At 41.1% G+C, this 21,940-nt stretch overlaps 1 protein-coding gene across 1 annotated transcript in view; it reads left to right on the top strand.

Annotated features, from left to right (window-relative positions):
* The first annotated feature begins 11,237 nt into the window (after nt 1-11,237).
* LOC149465842 (uncharacterized) overlaps nt 11,238-21,940 on the top strand; it is a 72,517-nt gene continuing 61,814 nt past the window's right edge. The window contains exon 1 of the mRNA XM_089673459.1: nt 11,238-11,349. Coding sequence (XP_089529585.1) covers nt 11,238-11,349 — 112 coding nt within the window. The remainder of the gene's footprint in view (nt 11,350-21,940) is intronic.

The following is a 21,940-nucleotide window of genomic DNA, read 5'->3' as shown; positions in this document are numbered from 1 at the left end:
TTCAGCCTATTTTTAGTAAGCTCTAATGAGCATGTTACAAGGAAAATGCACACAAAGCATCAATCAGGTAATGGACATAGCCTAAAACAAAATACAGAAAGAAACAAGGTAGAGTGCAGCACTGTGGATAACATAAACACGTCAGGTCACGACAAAGATAGGCCTGTAATACTCAAGTATCATTATAATGCGATATAGAGGGTAATAGCAGCATACCTCCATCAACTACATACTGGCGTGTTAATCTGTGCAGGGAGGAAGTTAACACTCGGAACCTACACCAAAGTCAGTACGCTTTCGTAAAACAAAGGGAAAATCGTAGTGTAAGTGTGGATGTCGTGAGTACCGCTAACGAACCTAGACGAGATAAACTGAACACATACCAAGTATTCCTGAAAGCAACAATGACTAAACCTGATTGATGACTAGAAGCCTGTCAAGGAGAGAAGAAAAGAGAATAGAAGAAAGAGAAAGGAAAAGAAAAGGATGGGAGTCAGAATAGAGAAAAAAAAAAGGGGGAGGGGGGGAAGGGAGGAGAGGGGGGAGCAAGAGGAAAAGGGGAAACAGTGAGAGGGTTTGAGGAATAGGAGGCGGGAGCTGCGAAGTTTGTGTCAACGTTCATATTGTAAGTCATAAATGGATGTGTCTAAAAACTAGACTATCACCAATGTTAAGCAGTCAGGTATAAATTACTGAAAAAGGGGTCATTACCATCCAGACCATGAGAGGAAGAGGGGTATAACCAGAAGTAGGGCTGAGTTCAGTCAGGTGTCCTGACCCATGAGGGATCTGTATGTAGGGGTGGTTATAAAGTGGGTCCAGCAGGCCCAAACATGTGAGTATTTGGTTGGCATATCAAGTGCAGTCGCAATCAGTTCCTCCATTTCCGCCATTTTGCCCACACGAGCAAGCCATTCGCGTATAGATGGGGGGTGGGTGGAGCCCCATAGAAGGGCTCCTGTAATGATTTTACCTCGCCTTTGTGAAGAAAATGTTTTACTAGGATCTGATCATACGGCCAGTAGTTAGATAAGAAATCCTTGTGCAACCCCGGCGGCAAATCTGGATTAAGGCGAATTGACGTCAAAGGATTAGGTGAGTCCGAGATGGATGCTGATTTACATGCCGAGCGGAAAACTCCTAACGTGGGCCCTACCAAAGGATGGGAAAGGAGAACTTGAGGTGTGTGCTTCAGCAATAGCCAAGGGATCAATGGTAGGGGTATGGGCGAGAAGGCCTTCTCTAAATGGACCCAGTCTTTGGAAGCAGAATGAATGTGCCAATCGACTATGTGGGAAAGATGACATGCCCAGTAATAGCAGTGTAGGTCAGGGAGCCCAATTCCCCCGCTGAGTTTAGGATGCGTTAGCTGAGAAAACGAGACCCGCAGATGCTTGTGGTTCAATAGAAATAGTGAACATAGTTTCTTACAAGAGGCAAAGAATGTCAGCGGCAGTTGAATTGGCAGAGTTTGGAAGAGATATAGAAGATGCGGAAGTATATTCATTTTAATAATCGCAGCCCTACCAAACCAAGAGAAGCAGGGGCGGTGCCACTTGTTTAGATCTTCTTGTATGACCTTAAGTTTTAAATTTTTGGCATAAAGGTTGTCCAAATTACGGGTCAGCTGTATACCAAGACAGGGAAGGGCATCCCTCTCCCACTGAAATGGGAAATGGGACTCACAGAAAGAAACGAGATCAGTGGGAAGGGCTATGTTAAGGGCGAATGATTCAGAAAATATAATTTTGAGATTTGACAAGAAGCGGAAAAAAGCAAAGTCTTTCAGCAAACTCGGCAGGGTGGTGCGAGGGTCAGCCAAAAATAGGAGAATATCGTCAACATAAGCAGCGAGTTTGTATTCTTTATCTGCCACCTTGATCCCCTTAATGTCTGGGTTAGCGCAAATTTGTCTCAGAAGAGGCTCAAGGGAAATGACAAGCAGGAGCGGGGAAAGGGGGAATCCCTGACGAGTGCCATTTCCAAGGTGGAAAGAGTTTGACAAATGTCCATTAACCCAGACTCGAGCTGTAGGGCCCGAGTATAGGCTCATGATAAAATTCAGCATCTTCTCACCCACGCCCAATGCCATCAGTGATCCCTGCAAGTAATCCCATGCAATCCTGTCGAAGGCCTTTTCTGCGTCCAACGAAAGGAAGAAGCCTGGAGAGTTAGATTTGCAAAGCCAGTGGTGGAGATTAAGGGCCTTAATAGTATTGTCCCTAGCTTCTCTGCCAGGGATAAATCCCACCTGATCCAAATTAATTAGGGAGGGGAGCAAAGGGAGAAGTCGGTTAGCAAGCATCTTTGCAAACAACTTAATATCCACATTCAGCAAGCAAATTGGTCTGTAATTAGATACCTGGGTATTGTCTTTATCGCTTTTGGGGATAACAGAAATGTATGCTTCTAACATCCTATGATGAGGCCTAGAGGACTGAGAAAGAGTATTAAAAGCAGAAAGAAATGGAGTACCCATGATGTCTAAAAAGGATTTATAATAAGCTGCCGAAAAGCCGTCAGGGTCCGGACTTTTGCCCGCTTTCAACTGCCGTACTGCACACTGCAGCTCGCTCAGGGTCAAATCCTGTTCCAGCAAGAGAACCGTCTCCTTGGGGAGAGCATTCGGATCATGAAGACGGAGGAATTCAGAGATCAGAGATGCTCTAGACCTGTCATTATGCACCGGGGGACGTTCCGGCGGAAGATTATAAAGGGATTTATAGAAACGTTCAAAATGAGAGGTAATATCGGGGTTGGACATGGCCACCGTACCGTCAGGACCTCTTATTTTATGTATAGTCATATTTGATTGTTTTTTCGCTAAGGGCTCTAGCAAGAAACTTCCCGCTTTTATTGGCAAACTCATAGTATAGCTTTTGGGAGAGAATTAATCTTTTCTTGACCACCTTGCCCAGCTCAGTAAGAAATTGCAAATGGGTATTCGTGAGTTTCAAAAGAGTCGACGCAGCCAGAGTCTGCTTATGTGCTCACTCCAGAGAGCGTAGCTTATCCGTAAGTAGCTGCAGGCGTTTCTGACTGTCTTTCTTACACCTCGTTGCCGTCGCTATGAGGCAACCACGGTTAACACATTTATGGGCTTCCCACTGCATGAGGGGAGAAGTATCCGAAGAGCCATTTAAAGAGAAATAGCACAATCCGCAAGGAGCGAAGCATCTAAGCGCCATAGTTCGAGCGTGCAAGTTTCTCCGGGAGCCTCAAAAAGTTATGGTTATAGGGTGGTGATCGGAGAGAACCATCGGCTCTATGGAAGCAGCATGGAGGTCCGATTGCGACAGGAAGAAATAATCAATCCTAGAGTATTTAGTGTGCGGTGGAGAAAAGAACGTGTAATCCTTAACCGTAGGGTAGAGTGTGCGCCAAGAATCATGTAATTGCAAGTGTTGCAACTGCATGCGTATTTGCTTGAGGGCCTTAAAAGGCAAAAACGAACTGCCCGAGGAGGAGTCTAGCAATGGGCTTAATGGAACATTCAAGTCCCCCCCCCCCAACCAGTATCAACACACCCAATTGAAAATCAGCCAGGGCAGTAGTAAGCAAACGCATAAACGTAACCTGCTTGGTATTGGGAGCATAAATGTTAGCAAGTGTGATGGGTCTGTTAGAAAAAGAGCCCTTTACAAACATATATCTGCCCTCAGGGTCAGCAAGGGAGTCCTGTATCACGAAAGGGAGATGTCTGGCGAACAGGATAGCTACCCCCTTCGACTTAGCCAGTGGATTGGTGGCATGAAGAACAGTAGGATATCGGAAGTTAAAAAGCTTGGGAGTGGAATTTTGGCAAAAGTGCGTCTCCTGGAGAAAAACTATATCCGCCTTTTGCTTGTGCGCATAAGAAAGCAACATTGACCGCTTTTCGGGAGTGTTCAAACCTTTGACATTGAGTGAGAGAATTTTTACAGAACAGAAAGCATGTGTCCCCCATCAAATTCCCGTATATAGTCCAGTATTCAGAGTAGATACCAGATTCAGCCAAGGGCTCCGGATGAGGCAAATTTCCAAAACATGTACAGAGGCAACCCCCCTCAGCTACACAGACCCTTAAAAGCAGCAGAACCACCTCATATGTAGCAGGATCACCGCCTGGATGGGAACATGAGGAACTCGAGATAGGAGGTAGACCGGTCACCCGGAAGGAGAGAGAGACCTGCCGTGGAAGCAAGGCCGCACTTCATTAGTAGCCGGTATAACGCTGGGAGATAGCTCCTCAATGCGAAAGGCACAAATGTCCATGGCATGATCAGTAGTTGTCCCTTTATTAGGCTAAAGAGAATCCGGAGGCCGATGGGGTGTTCACAGGCTTCTGACAATAAACAGGTCTCCCGAACTATAGGCTATCATTTGCAACACAAAAACCTGGGGAGGTAGCATAGCAACGTGGAAGACTAATGTCCGCTGGAGCAACTGTAGAGAGGCAACAGGAACTGTTGGGGAAGGATGGTAAGGCCCTACTAGAAGCAATAGTGGCTGGCCAGTCACATATCAACATGAAAACTGGAAAGTCTGAAGTCTGCTTGTGTAGCGGACCGTTAGGTCTCATGCTGAGGCTTTCTGTGCGCAGGGGAGGCCGTCGGACTGGAAGTGGCCATGGAGCCCCCTGCAGGGAGTCGTGGAGGAGTCGAAGGGATCGTCCGGCGCCTACGTTGAGCAAGGCCTAGCCCATCTGTTGCGCTGTCCTCAGCTCTCGTATCTTGGGCATGTGGCAACCTCATGGACCCATACCAGTCAGGTAAAGCAATCAGAGGAATATCCAAAGCAGAACAAATAAGTGGTAATTCTTCAGGGACTCGTAGGTTGAAAGTATGGCCATTCGCTTGTGCTGAAGGCAAAAAGGGAACCGCCATCTGTAGGGGATATTGCGTGAGCAGAGAGTGTCCAGTAAGGGGTGCAATGCCCGCCTTTGCCACAAGGTCAAATTAGATAAGTCCTGATATAGCTGTATCTCAGCCCCCTCATAGGAAAGATGTCTTTTCCCCCTAGCACATTTGAGGATATCCTCTTTAAGCGGGAAACTTACAAGACAGCAAATTATGTCCCTGGGAGGGTCTGCATCTCCCCCCTAGGACGAGTCGCCTGGTGCACCCTGGTGGGCGACCGAGGAGGTCATTAAAGATGGCTACTACTGCTTTAGGAACATCACAAGGTTCCACCGATTCAGAAAGGCCACGGATCCTAATGTTACGTCTGCGTCCACGATTGTCTAAATCCTTAATATGTCTATAAAATTCTAGGATAGTCGATATATACAACACTAATTGTTGTTCTACATCTGCAATGGCGGCCTGATTTTGCCAGGTAGCCAGCTCCACCTATTCCACTCTTGCGCCCATTGACCAGATATCACCCCTCGTTAAGGGCTGTGGTTAATGTGGTGGTCAGAGTAGATTCTATATCAGCAGCCACAGCCTGGAGATCCCTCAGTGATAGGGATTGCGTAGCAGGGGAGGAATCATGCTGGGGCACTGTGTCCAGAACAGCATATGCAGCTGGGCATGGAGAGCAGCTTGTGTCTGTGGCTGCAGAGGGAGAGGGTGAAGGGGATGAAGCTGGAGAGGGAGAGGGCTGCGGCCCATCTCTCTGCTGGGAGCGGAAGAGCTCCTTTATGTGCCTCCCCTGTGGTTTATGACCCCGCGGGGACCGTGATCTGGCCCTGAAGGATGTCCTGTTGGACTTCCCCATTACTAAGGGGAGAAGTCTCACCTGTCTGCTCGGTGCGGAGGCAAGGCAGGATCTGGCCGGCGGGAGCTCTGCTATCAAGCGGCCATCCTCACTCGCGGCTTAGCCACGCCCTAATAATAATATTAATATTATTAAAATAAGGGAAAATAGCTCCATGTTTAGTTTTATCCCCTAAACCAAGTACATTCTAAGATAAAAGGGTTAGGTTATTACATTTTGTGTTCCCCATTGAGGCCAGACATAGAGATCAAGTCAGTACCATGACCAGGAGCATAGTTACATAGATAAAGACTAGCTGGGGGTGGGCAACAAAAGAAAAAAATGCATAGAAGTTGCTTCACAAAGAGCAGACAGTATTGGGTACTGATATGATGTGATTTGTTGGCATGTATGCCAAAGTCCGTACAGTATAATATGATTAGCAAAGGTCCCACCTGAAACAAAAAACTTAAACCAGAAACAATTATCCCGAGAATCAGGACCAACCGGGCCCAGAATTCAGGAAAATGAAAAAAGCTGTTGGGGCTATGCAGGACCATGAGTGTGGGGGGTTAATATACAGCCCTTAAGGCACATCCTCAGGACAGTGAGGAGTCTTTCAAATATAGGAGACTCTAATACAAAAGATTAGTTTCAGTAGCAGATTATCATCCACCATGTATAGGGGTTTTTAAAAAAAGCACCTGGTGTAGTTCATGTTCCGTCGAGTTAGATAGTGAGTAATGTGCCATAGTACGCTCCTCAACACGCCAGTTCATGGCCACTGAGTTATCATAGAATTGCGTGTTGCCATTATAAATGATTTTGAGCTTAACAGGGTAGACAATAGTCTATTTTACACCCAATTTGCGTAGATGTTGTATGTCAAAGAATTTTGCCCACTGGCGTTGAACCACAGCAGAATTCCAAAGGATTTGGGAGCGTTAGTCAGGATAGCGTCTCTGTCCTTCTATTTTAGGAGACAAAAAGGGCCTGGGGGGAGCACCCGATGGAGGGGGTCTTGCTGGTACCCAATGAGCTCTCTCTACAGCAAACATTGGAGAAAGGATATCTTTTCCAAATTTGGCCACCAGCCAGGATTCAATAAAGGAGACTATTTTTTTCCCTCCGCTCGTTCAGGAATACCAACTGCCCATATATTATTATGCCATAGCCTGCTCTCCAGGTCCTCCAGCCTAGCTGAGTTGGTAGAAGAAACTGACTGAATATACCAGACATCCCGTTGTAATGGTTGCCATTCATCCTCCAGCGTGCAGAATGTTCACTCCAAAGCAGCGGTGTGGTCACTCAACTTCTGCATATCATGTCCTACTAAATTACTTTAAGTTCAACTTTCATACCCTTCATCTCCCCCGCCAGCTCTGTTATAGAAGATTTGCATGCAGTGACCGCATTCAAAGTGGATTCCAAACCCTAAGGTTCTCCAGTATCGCTGGCAGCAGAGTGAGCAATAGAAGCTGGAGGTTCCTTAGCTGGTGTCTTGGCAAACAGACGCTGCGCAGCTTCCTTCTACCTCTCCTTAGCTATGCAGGGTGGGAGTCCACCTTCTTGCCCCACTGGGTCTAGCGCTGTGCTCCTTTCCCCCTTTTAGCCATCGTCAGGAGAGGTGGAAAGGACAGTGGTGGGTAGCAGAGGAGGCATGCAGGTCACGTAAGTAGTCTTAAAGCAGGTAAAGGCACAGAAATCGGTGCAATCAGGATGTTGGTCAGAATCTCCAGCGGAGCGGCTCAGATGCAGGTCCTGCAACATGCTGCGTTGGCCACACCCCTTCCCTCTAGGCTCATCACTATGATGGAAAGCCTCAATGGCTTATAGAATTGCGCATGAGGCAGGAAGAGGAGATTTTTTTTGTCTTGATGGTGTAGTTAGGGAGATTGCTTTCCCTTTAGATGCTTGCTTCTTATGCCTACAGCAGATTTTTCTAATTAATAACATATTCTCTTTAAAGTATTTAAAGTATTAAAGAGACTGCTTGATTTGTGAGAAGCACATTCTTATGTTCTTTTTCTTTCATTTAATGGACAAAATTAGGTTTCTCATAGCCTCAAATTGCTTCTCACTATATTACCATATAATAATAGTAAGAATAATAATATTAACAATATTCCACTAAAAAAACAATAAAATATATTGTTTTGATCATAAAGTTATTTAATGGCCAGCGTAAACATTTGGATTAGTGCTGTTCAAAGCCTTGATACCTTATCTTGTAATGGTTTTATATCTAACTATTTAACTTGGACAAAATACAAAGGATAGTTCTGCCTCCAGTAATCTTTTCTGTCATCAGCTGGCTTCTCTAATCGACATCTCTCGGCAGACACTTAGTATATAAAGCATGCTTGTGTGGCTACATCCTCAGTGGAGAGGGAAGGTGGAAACAAGTTTCCACTGAACTCAGAAGAATACACCAAGTTACCCTATCTAAGGTAAGTTGAGAGACCTACATTGCTATTTTGCAAAATGGGAAGGTTCCACCATACATTACAGAAAATATTTATGTATTGGAATCACCTCTTACGCTCTAGGCTAACCTCTCAACCAGGGTTATGTGGAACCAAGGTTTCTTCCAGAAGTTGCAAAGGGTTCCTTGGGAAATTAGTGATTTGTTTACCTCTCAGATACCACCAACAACACCAGTGATCTTTTGGCTATCTGTAAGGGGACATTCTTCCAAATGATTATAAAGGTAAGGGGCATACTGATTGCCAGTGTAAAGGGGCCCTTCTTCTACTGAACACCAGTGTAAAGGGATCCTTCACCCACTGACCATCAATCTAAGGGGCTCTTCTCCACTGACCACTAATGGAAGGGGACATTTCTCCACTGGCCACCAAAGTAAATTCCCTGAGACCTGAAAGCTCCAGGTTCCTTTTTTAAAAAACAAAAAACAAAACGGTCTATGGCAATGGAAGATAGCCTGGTAAATTGTAGACATCCTCTTCATCGCCTTCAAAAATTGTAATATGGTTAGGATAGCAAAAGTCATAGATTGTAAATATACTAGATATGATGCCACATGAAGCATATTTACTAATAATGCCACACACAGCATTGTCAATTACGGTTTGCTGGGAAGGAGAAGAGAGAAGTTGGTTCAGGTACTGATAGGAATCAGCCTATGCCTGTAGCCCCTGTCCTCGTTATTTTCACCCTCAGGCCTGGGAGAAATAAAGCTCCAGATACCGAAGTGTGCAAGCTAAATTTCTGAAAGTTTAATGCAAAACAAGAATGATTATATAGAACTCAGTAGGCGTTGCTTATTCTTAGGATGACCAATGAAACATTCCATTCTTATCAATATAGTTACGTGAAGAACAGAAACTGAGGGATACCATATAAGGTAGTTCTGTTTATACTGAAATAAAACTAGTCTCAGAAAACGAAAGAGAAGTTACAAGCGAAACTAACTGTTCACACATCTAGAAATGGAGGCATTATACAAAATGGATGCCAGTTAACAAGACATATTTCCTTACAGGTACTATGTGCTAAAGGTGAGATTTCCTTCAATTTTGGGGAGATTTCCTTCCAGTTTATTAAGGGAACAGCCCAACAACAGAGTCACAAAAATAAAACCACACCAAAGGTTTTATTCATTTCCTCCTCTGTCCAAAACAAAATAAAGTGACTCCATTTTAATTTTCAAGCAATAAGGTAAATAATTTTTTACCCCAACATTTTATATTCCTGATATGTGCCTGTTGTACCATGTACTTATGTTAAAAAGAAACCTGTTTTCATTGCTAAAGAAAGGACTTAATCTATCCACCCCTTCCCTACAATTGACAGGTAGATCACGGTCAACAGGTTGCCAACCACTGACTTTGTGAATGAGGATTCACTATGCTGACTTTAATCATCAATCCTGCTCTAGAGACACAAAAGAAAGGAAACAAAAATATTTTCTCAAAGTGAGAGGATTTCTCATTTTGGAGAGTTGTCACTGAAACATTTTCATCTATTGATTGTTCAGCTCTGTCTTGGTAAAAATGGTCAGTTGGAAAAATAAAAATGGTGACTCTTCCCAGCAGCAGAATCTTCCCAACCCTCCTATTGTATTCAAAACCAAAAAAAGGATTTTGCCTTTACATACAGTGTAGTGCTAAAATATATAAATATGCAAAATGAAAGTTAGCTTAAAATCATACTGTACAATGAGGACTATTCAATTTAACCTAACTATATATTATCTCTAGAGTGGGAAAGGGTTCATGTACATATATACCCAAAATCTAATTTTTAGTATGCTTTGGCAAAATGCATTACAGTTTTCTGCAACTAAACAAATAATTTTTCAGAAACCTGCAGCAGTTCTTACATGGAGATACAGACAGCAGCACCATTTCTTGTTGCAAGCCGACAATGCTAAGCCACTATGTTGGTATTAGCAGAAGGATTGTCAGCCTGAATTTGCTTTTCCCCAGTTAGCTGTTCGGCTGTCTGAGATGCTCATTCTACGGGCTGGGCAATCTTTTGGCTTTGTTAGTATTTAATGCTATGTTCTGCTACCATAGATTACAAAAATTCACATAAAGATTCATTTTTCATAAAAATTGTAAACTTGGTGAAAAGTAAACTAAGATCATGTTAAGAATAAGTTAAGGTGTAAAGGGGCCTCAAATGGTGGTCTACACATAATATTCAGTATAAATAATGCTACAGAAGATGGTCAGAGACTGCCTATGTACTAGAAGAAACAGTCAGACACTACTAACATGCTACAGGTGTGGTTAAAGGTTAGACACATGTAGAGGGAGACTGGGAATATGTTGTAAAGGACTGCTAGAGAACACTGCCATTAAAGCCCCTTTACAAAATCAACACTACCACAGCTGACTGGGTTCAAGAGCCATATGGCAGTCACCAAAGGGCCACATGTATAGGTTGGGAAACAAGGGTGCTAGGTCATCTGGATGGTCCTACTGCTTTTCCTGTACACTGAGTAACTGGGATGTGGACATATTCCTGAATGTTCCAATATAAACCAGCGCAAAACACAAATGTTAAAATAATAAGTGAATATAAAATTATTATTTTATAAATAATCTTTAAAGTCCAGTGATAAATGTAAGTGACCACAAACCCGTGACATTAAATCAAAAGTCCAGTGATCCCTAAGAAAACTTTCTAAAAAATAAACTTCAGTGCTTCAAATAATTCTTCCACCATCCACCAGTGCCGAAACCAACATAAACCGCACTCACCAGATGATGGTGAGTAAAACACCTTTCAGGATTCCTGAATATTATATTCAGGAATATATTCCTGAATTTATAGCTTTATCTATGGGAAGCGTCATCCCTTGCCAATATTTATTGGTCCACCAGCAGAAGAGTGATCTTTAAGACATTTGCACTATTTATTGTGGCCATGCTGTTCTTTTCTACATATAATAGACCATTTTTGCTAGCATTACATAATCAGTTTGTATATGTTGACAGATCATAACAACTTATGAAATATTTTTGTGTATTACTGCTAATATATTAATGATTATATTGCTGTTTATTTCAACCTTATTTCAGATACAAAGGATGCGGCTTCTCTTGAATACGCTGCTCCTTTGCAGCTTGGCGATCTTATCCCACCATGTCACGTTTGCAAGACCCGCACCCAAAAAGTATGCCGCAGATGCAATGATGTGGGGTATGTTTTCCATGTGTTAATACAATCTCAGATAAAGATATAACAATTATAATATGGTAAATGTTGTTGATGTCTAACTAGCAGTACCAGAGGTTCCAAAATCCTCACAAGTTTCCGGTCAATGCAGAATGTGTACTTTCAGCATGCCAGTAGATTTTAAAGCAAGATTAAATGATACATGCACCTTTTAATAAAAAATAATAAATGCACTTTTTTTTGCAGATAATTTTTTTTGTAGGAGCCTGGAAAGCATTGCACCAGCAATCAGTAGATTGTTGGTGCCATGCAGGACTGCTGCAGACTTATCAGTGTATCTGTCTGCTCATACCTCGTAGGGGCAGGGAGATGCACACTGACAGGAGGAATCAATGAATTACCACAGAGCTCAACAGAGCGGTGGTAGTTCATTGAGAACCACAAGTCGACAGCCACAAAGGCTGTTGGAACTTGTAGTTTTCCCAGTCACACCCTGAATATGTGTGTAACAAGTAACAGGTGAACTTACCCTTTAAGTCCAAAAGCAAACGTAGTATATGGCAGCTAACAAATTCGTATATGTGGTGGCTGCATTATTTTTATTTTAAGATTTATTTTCTTTATTTTTACCTAGTGATCCTGCCAGTAAGTCTGTTATTTTTCAACAGAACAACCTGTCCTGCAGATGTATCAGTTAGAGGGTTGAGACAAACCATTTTTCACAGTAACATGGATGTTTACAATGGTCAGTTTTTATTTATGTAAAAATAAACTGTTTGCTTAACCATTTGTAAAGCGTTAACTGGAGTTTGGCCTCAATTTGTTAGTGTATTTAAATTTGCTAGTCCATCCAACACTCTTTCCCCTAGACTGACAACGGAAAGAAATTCCCTCACTAAGGTCTTCTGAAGATGAAAGAAACCAGCAAATGGTTTGACCCATGACTTACAAAAAAACTAAAATTGTGGCTTTGAAAAGAGTAAAATAGAGTACCTTGACTATAGTAATGATACCTGATTTTTCATACACTTAAATGCTAACACCTCCAAAGAATATGAATAACTTGGGGAAGCCACTCTGCCAGTGAAATCAAACTGGCTGGATTCTAGACGACTTAATAGTACATAAACCTGTTGATTGGTTTAATGCCGGAGACACACCTCCATGCATCTTTAGTGCCAGCAATGATGATGTCTATTTTGTTGGCTTGGAACTTAAGCCACCTATAGATAGATTGAAATTCGGCCGAGGACTGGCTGAATTTTGATTCATCTATGGGCAGGATGGCTGTACAGAAATTGATCTCTCAATCAACTTCTGTATAACTAGGCCATCAGCTATAGCCGGCAACATGGATAATTGTATTCTCATGATGAGGAAGTCTCCCTGCTGTTAGAATACAATAGCTCCGTTGGAGGGATTTCCCCATCAACACTAAGTGTGTTGATGGGGAAATTGAATCATTTTTTTCATTCAACCAGTTTGTTGAACAAAAAAAAAAAGTGCATCATCTTTGGCCTGGAACCGCGCACTCGCACAGTTTAGTATGTCAAGGTCCCTTAACATCAAGCAGGGAAGGAAGGGAGGGATTTCAGAAAAACTGATTTTACTATGAAAATACAGATTTTATCTTGGCAAAGTTAACCTCAAATTTCTTTATGAAGACTGCTTAGTCAGCATTTATTTGGAAAAATATTTACTTTTAATGAAACCTTTCTATGTTGTTTTGCAAGTTCTGTGATGGGAATCCCAAACCACTCCTAGCAACAAATCAGCACAACTGGGAACCTTTCAAAAGATTGAGATTGGAGAGGGTGGAGTTGGAGCCAAGGGTGTGGGGCTAATAACAGCATGCTTAGAATGCAATGGCAAAACAGGGGACATACAGCACACAGCTGTTCTTAAAAATCTGGGGATAAAAAGCGCAGTGGTTCAATAGTGACAGGCTTGTAGGGGAAAGTTTTGACACCACATATTTATATATATATATATATATATATATATTTAGTATTTACACATGTATAACATTTAGTTTATAGAATATGTTATTGTATCAAGTCGTGGTAAATAGCTGTACACAGTATTCCTGCAACAAAAACAATTGTGGCATTAAGTAGGCCTCAAACAGTCAATCTTTCAACACGTGGGAAAGGAAAAAGTAATTTTTTTTCAATATGTGAGCAGCACACAAATATTTGTTGCAATATACGAGCAATCATCATATTATTCCAAAAAATACCATTTCTAATATTAGTGATAATTAGCGGCGCATTAGATATATGTGTCACACTAATTCCTTTTAGTGGTCTCTATGTGCAAACTTATTTCCACAAATATTAAGTGACAAATAATATGTGACTTAAAATTATATGTGACAAAAAATAAAAAAATACACAAACAAATTATATATGTGTGCCCACACAACACCGTAAAATAGTCCAGTTTAATCAATAATGAATTACAAAAAAATCGTCCAAAAAAAAAAATCATCCACAATGTGAATCCTTTGTGACTCCCAGTGCAGAAATAAACCACGTGCTGTACTTTTCGTATACCCTCTCTTAGGTGTACACTCACCAGAACATAGCCTTTAACCTCCTTGGCGGTATGATTCTTTCCGATTTTTTGTGCTGAAAGCGGTACCATTTGTTTGCATGGAAATATGTAGTTTTTTATTGTAGGCTGTAATTTTTAGGAATAACTCACTGAAATCTGTACGAACAAGAGTCTATTAAACATTCCGGATATGATAAAATTTGAAACACAAAATCATCAATTATAATTTAATAAAAATCATAAAAAATAATAATATAATAATAATAAATTTAATTCAATAATATAATCAAACCAAAAACACTGAAATTTGAAATACAGAGGCAAATTCGCCTTTTGACGTAAAGGGGCGCTTTTTGGGCGCCATGGACTTTTCTCAGTTTCCAGGCAGAAAGAACATTCAAAATGCAGGCAGGGCACAGGACAAAGCAGTAGGGACAAAATATATGTGAAATGCATTGAAACAGCAATGACAGCAAAAATGACATTTTTTAAAAATTTCAAATTTCCCGCCGGTTCCGGCGCCCGTACGTCCCGACGTCACAGGGACCGAAACACAGAAGCCGGATGCCGGCATCGGCCGGAGGAGATGGCCGGGGACGCTGCAGGGGACACATCGTGGGAGTGAAGAACAAGGTAAGTGCTGCAGGGACCCCCAGAGCAGCGCCGCATGGTAAGCCCGAGTGTAGCTCGGGGTTACCGCTTTTGGTACTGAAACTTTACCCCGAGCTACACTGGGGAATACCGCTAAGGAGGTTAATGAGCCTTATTGCATAAATTCCAGAAATCAAGGTCTTCAGAACACAGTCTTTTTTCCACTTTATACAGACTCCAATTTGTTAAGACTGGGAGGTTTCTCCAGTAATCACCCATGATAAGAATGGTAGCCAGGATCATAATGTATATTCCTCTCCATAGTCACATAGAGAGAGAAAAACATTTTCTCCAATCGTGTATTACCAAAGGTAAACAACTTTAATAAGCCAAAATATTGCACTTACAACATTCCAAAAATAGTTAACCCTTATTTAAAATAGCCTTTCAGTGATACAGATATCACATGGAGCTCTCACCTCTGGATCTCTCGGGCAGAACGCCGTCTTGTCACTTCCGGTTGCGTATCTGCATTACTTCTGGTCCGCCGCACCATCACACCCTGACATGTTTCATCGTACCTGACTTAATCATAGGGATGACGGTGTGGTGTAGCACATCACCTATATAGACAGACTTTAATTAACCCACCAGGTGCTTAATTAGGTTTAATTGGTGCACCATCCCACAGGAAACAAATCATATTGCCTCACAGGAAATGATGCATCAAACTGGCAACATAAAGTGCCATATATTGAATACTATGGGCAAATATCCTAAAAACAATGGACAAATAATACCTTATCGACAATGCCTAATATTGATCGCATGGACATACTCAGATGGTTATTACAAACCATCTCCATCACCATTCAATCTAATCTGGATGTCACAACAAATCAATGCACCAATATTGACATAATAATGCAATGAAAAAAAAAAAAATATATAAATTATAAAATTAAGATTAAAATAAAAAATAATAAAATAAAAAACATAAAATTGTACAATTTCATAAATTACTAATAAAACAGTTAATGTCCACCTCAACATTCAATCCCCCTGGGACTAAAGACTGAAGAATATATATCTATTTAGTATCCCTATTAAGGGATAAAAATGTTTGACTAATGTTATAGATACCTGCAGTGTCTAGTCTCTCCTACTTTTTTTTGTTGTTAAACCCTTCTACCTGCTCTACATCCTCCATGGGATGTTCTGTTCTTATAGGACCTCCTCTTCCTCTGTTTGAAATAATCATCATATTATGTGAACAGCAAACAAGCAATCTTGACAATGCAGAGGCATCACATTGAAATCTTTTCAGTATGTGGTCTGCCAACAACCAATCACTAAAAAATGGATGCAAAAAAAGGCCACTCATGATATCACACATCAAACTAATGGGTAACTGTGATAATATGCATATATGAAATGAGCAATTGCTCAATAAAGCAGAACTTTAGCCGAAAGGGGAAGTGCCCCCCCCCAACAACTTTTGGGGGGGAGCGAGTACCTGGTCTTGACAGGTACCCTGCTCCCACTTCTGCTTGGATCACCTAGGCGATCCGAGCAGGCGTACCCCACCCTCTCTTTCCCTGCAGCTTTCTGGGACATGTCACAGATAATATTACAATACTCAGAAAACCAAAAAAAGCAATCCTGAAAATAGTCAAAATTGCTTCTTGGAACAGGAATTGATATAAAGGTGATTCAATAACCTACAGAACTGTCTAAAGCTGATTGCACCCTTAATCTACCAAAAACCACCTTACATTCACTTTCCCTGTTTGTTTCAATGTGTTTCTCCCCAAAATGTTCTCAAATTTTTATCACAAAGAAAAAAAAATTCACCATTTAACTGAAATTTTGATGGTGTGAAAACTCTCAGTTTTTCTTTCCTAGTAATTAAGGAGGCAGTTACTGGGCTATTTGGCAACAAGGCTCTTAACAACCAGTTCAGATTATAAATGAATTTAGCCAGTTGCACTGCCTAAACTCCTCTTATAAATATAGTGCAAAGACATAGTGAGACAGAAGAGAGATGACCTTATCAATCTTCTGCTACTCATTCTCTGGCCAGTTGCAGGCTAGGGGCATGGAAGTGACCCAGTTACAGGGGCGGACTGACCATTTGGAAACTCGGGCACTGCCCGAGGGCCCGGGGTCAGTAGGGGGCCCCATGAGATGCCCCTGGTACCTTTGTCACAGGCTTTTTTGAGTTTGGGCAAGGATACAGGGGCCCCATGATCCCCTATTGCCCGAGGGCCCCATGAGTTGTCAGTCCACCACTGCCCAGTTATGTTGCATAACTGCAGTAGAGAAAAATCAGGTCACGTGTTTAACTGCTCTGTCTGACGTGGAAGGTCTGACAAGATAATCAATTACCCTAGCATGAAATATAGCTTCTGCAGAGGTATTTAGTTGTTTCCTTGGAATTATATACATTTATATACAAATTAAATATCTATAAATGTAATTTATATGTATTTTTATATAAAACTAATACTTATAAATGTCACACCAAATGTACACAACTTCATAGCATACCATTGTAGTTTCATTATATTTTTTAATTAGATTATTAGAATAGGGGAAGGGTAATAATACAACTGTGGTAATAGTTATTATGTACAGCTTTGAGAAAAGAAAAGGATGGGGTGACATTATTGAAACCTTTAGTATACTGTACTAAACCCAAGAACAAAATGTAATCTATTGCAGGTTACCAGTCCATAAACTAGGCATACACTCATAGAATTTTGGATAAACGGTTGCAGGAACACGCATGCAAAAGTTCTTATTAGTATGTTCGATGACTTGATGAACATCATTCAAAGTGCTTAAAAAAGTTTGCTTTTACATTTAATTTTGGAGAAAATGTACTTTTCCTAATGAAAGCCACATTCACTGTTACACATTTGTTCATTCAAGAAAAATCTTCTCTCCAGCGCCTTCAAATTTTCTCGTCACTGTGGTCAAAACAAACATCGATTTGGCCCTACTAGTGAAAATCAAATAAACTTTCCCAAAAAGTAATTTTTTTTTAAATGAAGTTCTTCTGGTCTATGGCCATCATTAAACAAATGCTCTGCAAGTACAGAAAAAGACTTGCCAGAAAACCAGTGTGCTTGTAATTTCTTGTGCACTGAAATGAAATCCCAGAAAATCTTATCAGCCTATCCAGTTCTCTTCTGAGGCCTACAGAACATCTCCCCACTATGTTATGGAGACGAGTAGAGGGGATGATGTTTGTAGACCAAAACCATAGTCAGTAGCCTAATGTGACAACACTATTCCACCATAGATACAACACAAGGAGTGAGCATTCTTTACTTAGGACAGAAAATGTGTTACTGGCAAGAGACTAAGATGAATTTGAAGGAAAGAAAGCCTGAAAAAGAATGTTACTGCAGGTTCAACCTCTATGGTTTAATCTGCAATATACACTTTTTTGTTCTTGTGTTTAAACATGTTTTAACAGTGTGAATATCATTCAATGAGGAAGTGAAAAGCTGGATGGTGGACATAGTAAATTTAGATTTTGCTAAGCAATTAATACTGTATCTTATAAAGATTTAATCTATAAAATAAGGTCTGTTGGAGTTGATGAAATTGTGTGTACATGGATAGGACTGCTTAAATGAGCAGGACCAGAGAGTAGTGATAAATGCTGTTCAGTTTGTTTAATAATGATATAACAATTGGAATCAAAAGTTCAATGTCAGCATTTGCTAATGATACCAAATTAAGCAGAGAAATAACTTTGCAAAAGGAATTAGCATCATTACAGGATAACCTTGTGGGGGAACTCCATGCAAAAAACCTTGACAGAACAAGAGGTTGGGCAGCTATTGGCAGTTGAGGTTCAGTATTGAGAAATGTAAAGTTATGCACTTGGGTGCCAAAAATACATATGCGAAATATACATTAGGAGGAGCTCCCATGGAAGAAGCAGTGATGGAAAAGGGTCTGGTGGTGCTGGTAGATAATAGACTCAGTAATAGCATGCAATGACAAGTGACAGCTGACAAAGCTAGAAAAATACTCTCTAAAATGGTCATACACTAGAGGGATAAATCAACAATGCTATCCATTTACAATGGTTTGGCCTCATCTTGAATGCGCAATTCAGTTTTGGTCACCAATCCACAGGAAAGAGATTGTTGAATCAGCTAGAGTTCAATGAAGGGCAACAAAATTAATAAGGGGGATGGAGGACCTCCGCTTTGAGGAATGATTACATAGATTAGCTATTCAGCCTGGAGAAAAGGCACTTAAGATTGGATTTGATTAAAATGTACAAATATATGAAAGGTGACACCAGTAACTGTAATAAACTGTTTACGTGCCCCTAAAAAGGGCACATGGAAACTTTTTGGGGTTCTTAAATTGAGAAAAGGGTGCTTTAGTATTGAAGCAGTAAAAATTTGGAACTCCCCAGACCTGGGCCTGTTGGCTACATTTTCAGATGACAGCAACCTTTCAGAACCTTATGTCCAAAATTTTTAGACCATTGGCAGGGGATTATGGACCTTGGAAGGGAGAGATGCCTATACTGTATCCAGAAGGTGGCCTTCCAGACCATTCACCTGCTAAACACCAGGCAGCCTTAAATATACAGCTGGTGATGGGTAGATGAGTGGACATATGTGCCTTTTTTTTCTTTTCTTTCTATTTCCTCCCCCTCTCTACCCTCCCCCTCCCCTTCCTTCCTCCTATCCCCATTGCTCTCTCTCTCTCTCGGTTTAAATTTTTCTTTCTCCATTCATGAGTGTATTCTAGTTTTCCAGGACCCATCAATGCACTCCTAAAGTAGGGAATGCTCTTCTTGCTGCATACCCCATGTATAGACGTTTTGTACATGGGGTGTGGACTTACTTGAAATATTTTGTCTAGATATTGGTCCTATGGGACCTCTTGTATGTTTGACTGTTTGTCGAGCACTACGGCTCTGTTTGGTATATATGTGAAGTTTCAATAAAGGATTTGTGGGAAAAAAATGTGGAACTTCCTTCCTCCCCAAGGAAGTACTATTAGCTGAGATCATTAACAACTTCAAAAGCTTTAGATATCTTCCTAAAGAAGCAGAATACACAGGGCTATGGGAATTATTAGAGAATAAAAATCACACATTCATAGGTTGAACTGTATGGACCTGTATCTTTTTCCAACCTTACTGTTTAAACTATTATCCACCTCATGTCCAGACACTTTCATCCCCTTTCAGTCCAGGCCAACTTTCAGCTTCCAGCACTGTCACACATTGAATGGCAATTACTCAGTCATCCAACACTGTACCCAAATGTATTGTTTCTTTTTTTGAGACAGCTTTCTTTTAGTGGTATTTGATCAACGCTGGTTTTTTTTCTGCTATATGAACAAAATAAATACCAAATAATTTGAACTCACCCCCTTCCTCCCCCCGCACACACACATTTTTCTTAGTTTTTGTAATACAGTTTTACAAATAAACTCTTTGTAAATGAAGGCCAAAATGTATTCTTCTACATTTTTGGGGAAAAATAACCTAAATCATTATATATTATTTAGTCTGTGTGAAAGTTAGAGTCTAAATGGTGTATACATCTAAAAATTGATTAGGATGCTGGTATGGGGTATGGCAGTGACCAGGGCACTGGTATGGTGTATGTCAGTGATCAGGGTGCTGGTATGGGATATAATAGAAATCAGGGTGCCGGTATGAGGTATGGCAGTGATCAGGACACTGGTATGGGATATAACAGAAATCAGGGTGCCGGTATGAGGTATGGAAATGATCAGGACACTGGTATAGGATATGGCAATAATCAGGACACTGGTATTGGATATAGCAGTGACCAGGATGCTGCTATGGTGTATAGTGGTGATCAGGATACTGGTATGATGAAATGAGGTATGGCGATGATTAGGATGCTGGTATGGTGTATGGAGATGATCAGGGCATTGGTATAGGGTATAGCGGTGATCAGAATGCTGGTATGGAGCATAGCAGTAATCAGGATACTGGTATGGGATATAGTGGTGATCAGTATGCAAGTATGGGGTATAGCGGTGATCAGGATGCTGATATGGGGTATGGCAGTGATCAGAACATTGGTATGGTGTATGGCGCTGTTATTCTGAGTACTGGCGACACTGGGACAGGTGACGGGCTAGCTGCACTCTTTATTTGTACTACACTTGGGGCAGTGATCAGGAACATTGGGGCAGACTAGCACAGAAATCTGTAAGTGTACATGCACTGTGACAGGCTGCTGTACACTCACTAGCTGAAGCATCGGTTCTTTCTGCTCTGATACAGCTTTTTATTGGTGTGGAGGACAGCGAGACCCCCAGTGGAAAAAGCATACCACTACACTCATCTATCCATCCATCTGAATCACAGCCTGGAAAAACCCACAAGTCCATTTTATAGGACACAAGCTATTTTGACCTGACTTAACAGTTTGGTTAAAATATTAAGGTGAGCACATAAAAGAGAAGGAATATTGGAAGTTTCATCAACAGTATCACAAAGGGGACTTGTGTGCACAATATTTTCACAATTTGCAATTTTTATGTTTTTGATTATCACATTTGAATATTATTTATAATAATATATAATTTTTTTTGGCATTCTAAGCACTGTTCTTATTATATATATATATTTTAGAATATTATAATCATTTATATTCAGATTATTTGATTCACATACCACCATTGGGTAAATTAGTGGAACGCTGCACAGTTTTATAATACTTTATTTGATAGGAGAGGATTGTTGTGCACAGGTTGATGAGTTTGTATTGGCTGGTTGTTAGGGTGTTGCTCACTGTGAATGACAATGGATTTACATTACTCATGTAATTTATGTTGGATTGCCACTGTGAGACATTCTTTTCTGCTTTGTTTTTGTAATAAAATGTGTGTATTTTTTATTTACTACTTTCAGTTTCATAGACCACCACACCCATTAGACCAGAGCAACAAGGCCCTTATCGCTATCAAAATGTTTACAAGGTGCCTTACCTGTCAAGGTGACCTTTTTGCAATCTAGGAATGCTGTCTGGATGGCCAGAAAAGTGTGTGTGTGTGTGGGTGGGGGGGTGTAACAGTGGAGTGTGGGCCACAAACCACCCCCCCCCTCCCCAAACATACCAGCTCACACGCCCTGCAGAGAAAAAAAACAGAGTTGATAATGGCATTTCATGGATTTTTAAGAGGGTCCCCGCAGGCAAAAAAGAAAAAAAAATCCATATCATACCCTTATCTGGGCTGGCCACATATTCTATACATGGAAAGGGTGCCTCACCAGGTGCAGGCGTATTACTTCTACCACTAAATGAATGACTTCCAGCTGCAGCAGACTGGAAGTAGGTCAAATTTGTCCATTGGACGACCCACACTGGAAGCTTATCCATAAGGACCTCCAACTACCAAGAGGAAAATTTAAAACTAACCTAGTGATCTGATCAACAGGAGTCAG

This window comes from Staurois parvus, unplaced genomic scaffold (genome assembly GCF_062004578.1).
Source record: "Staurois parvus isolate SC_StPar_1 unplaced genomic scaffold, SC_StPar_1.0 ptg000137l, whole genome shotgun sequence".
NCBI lineage: Eukaryota > Metazoa > Chordata > Amphibia > Anura > Ranidae > Staurois > Staurois parvus.
The sequence above is the reverse complement of the archived record's forward strand: the minus strand, read 5'-3'. Positions and strand labels throughout refer to the sequence as shown.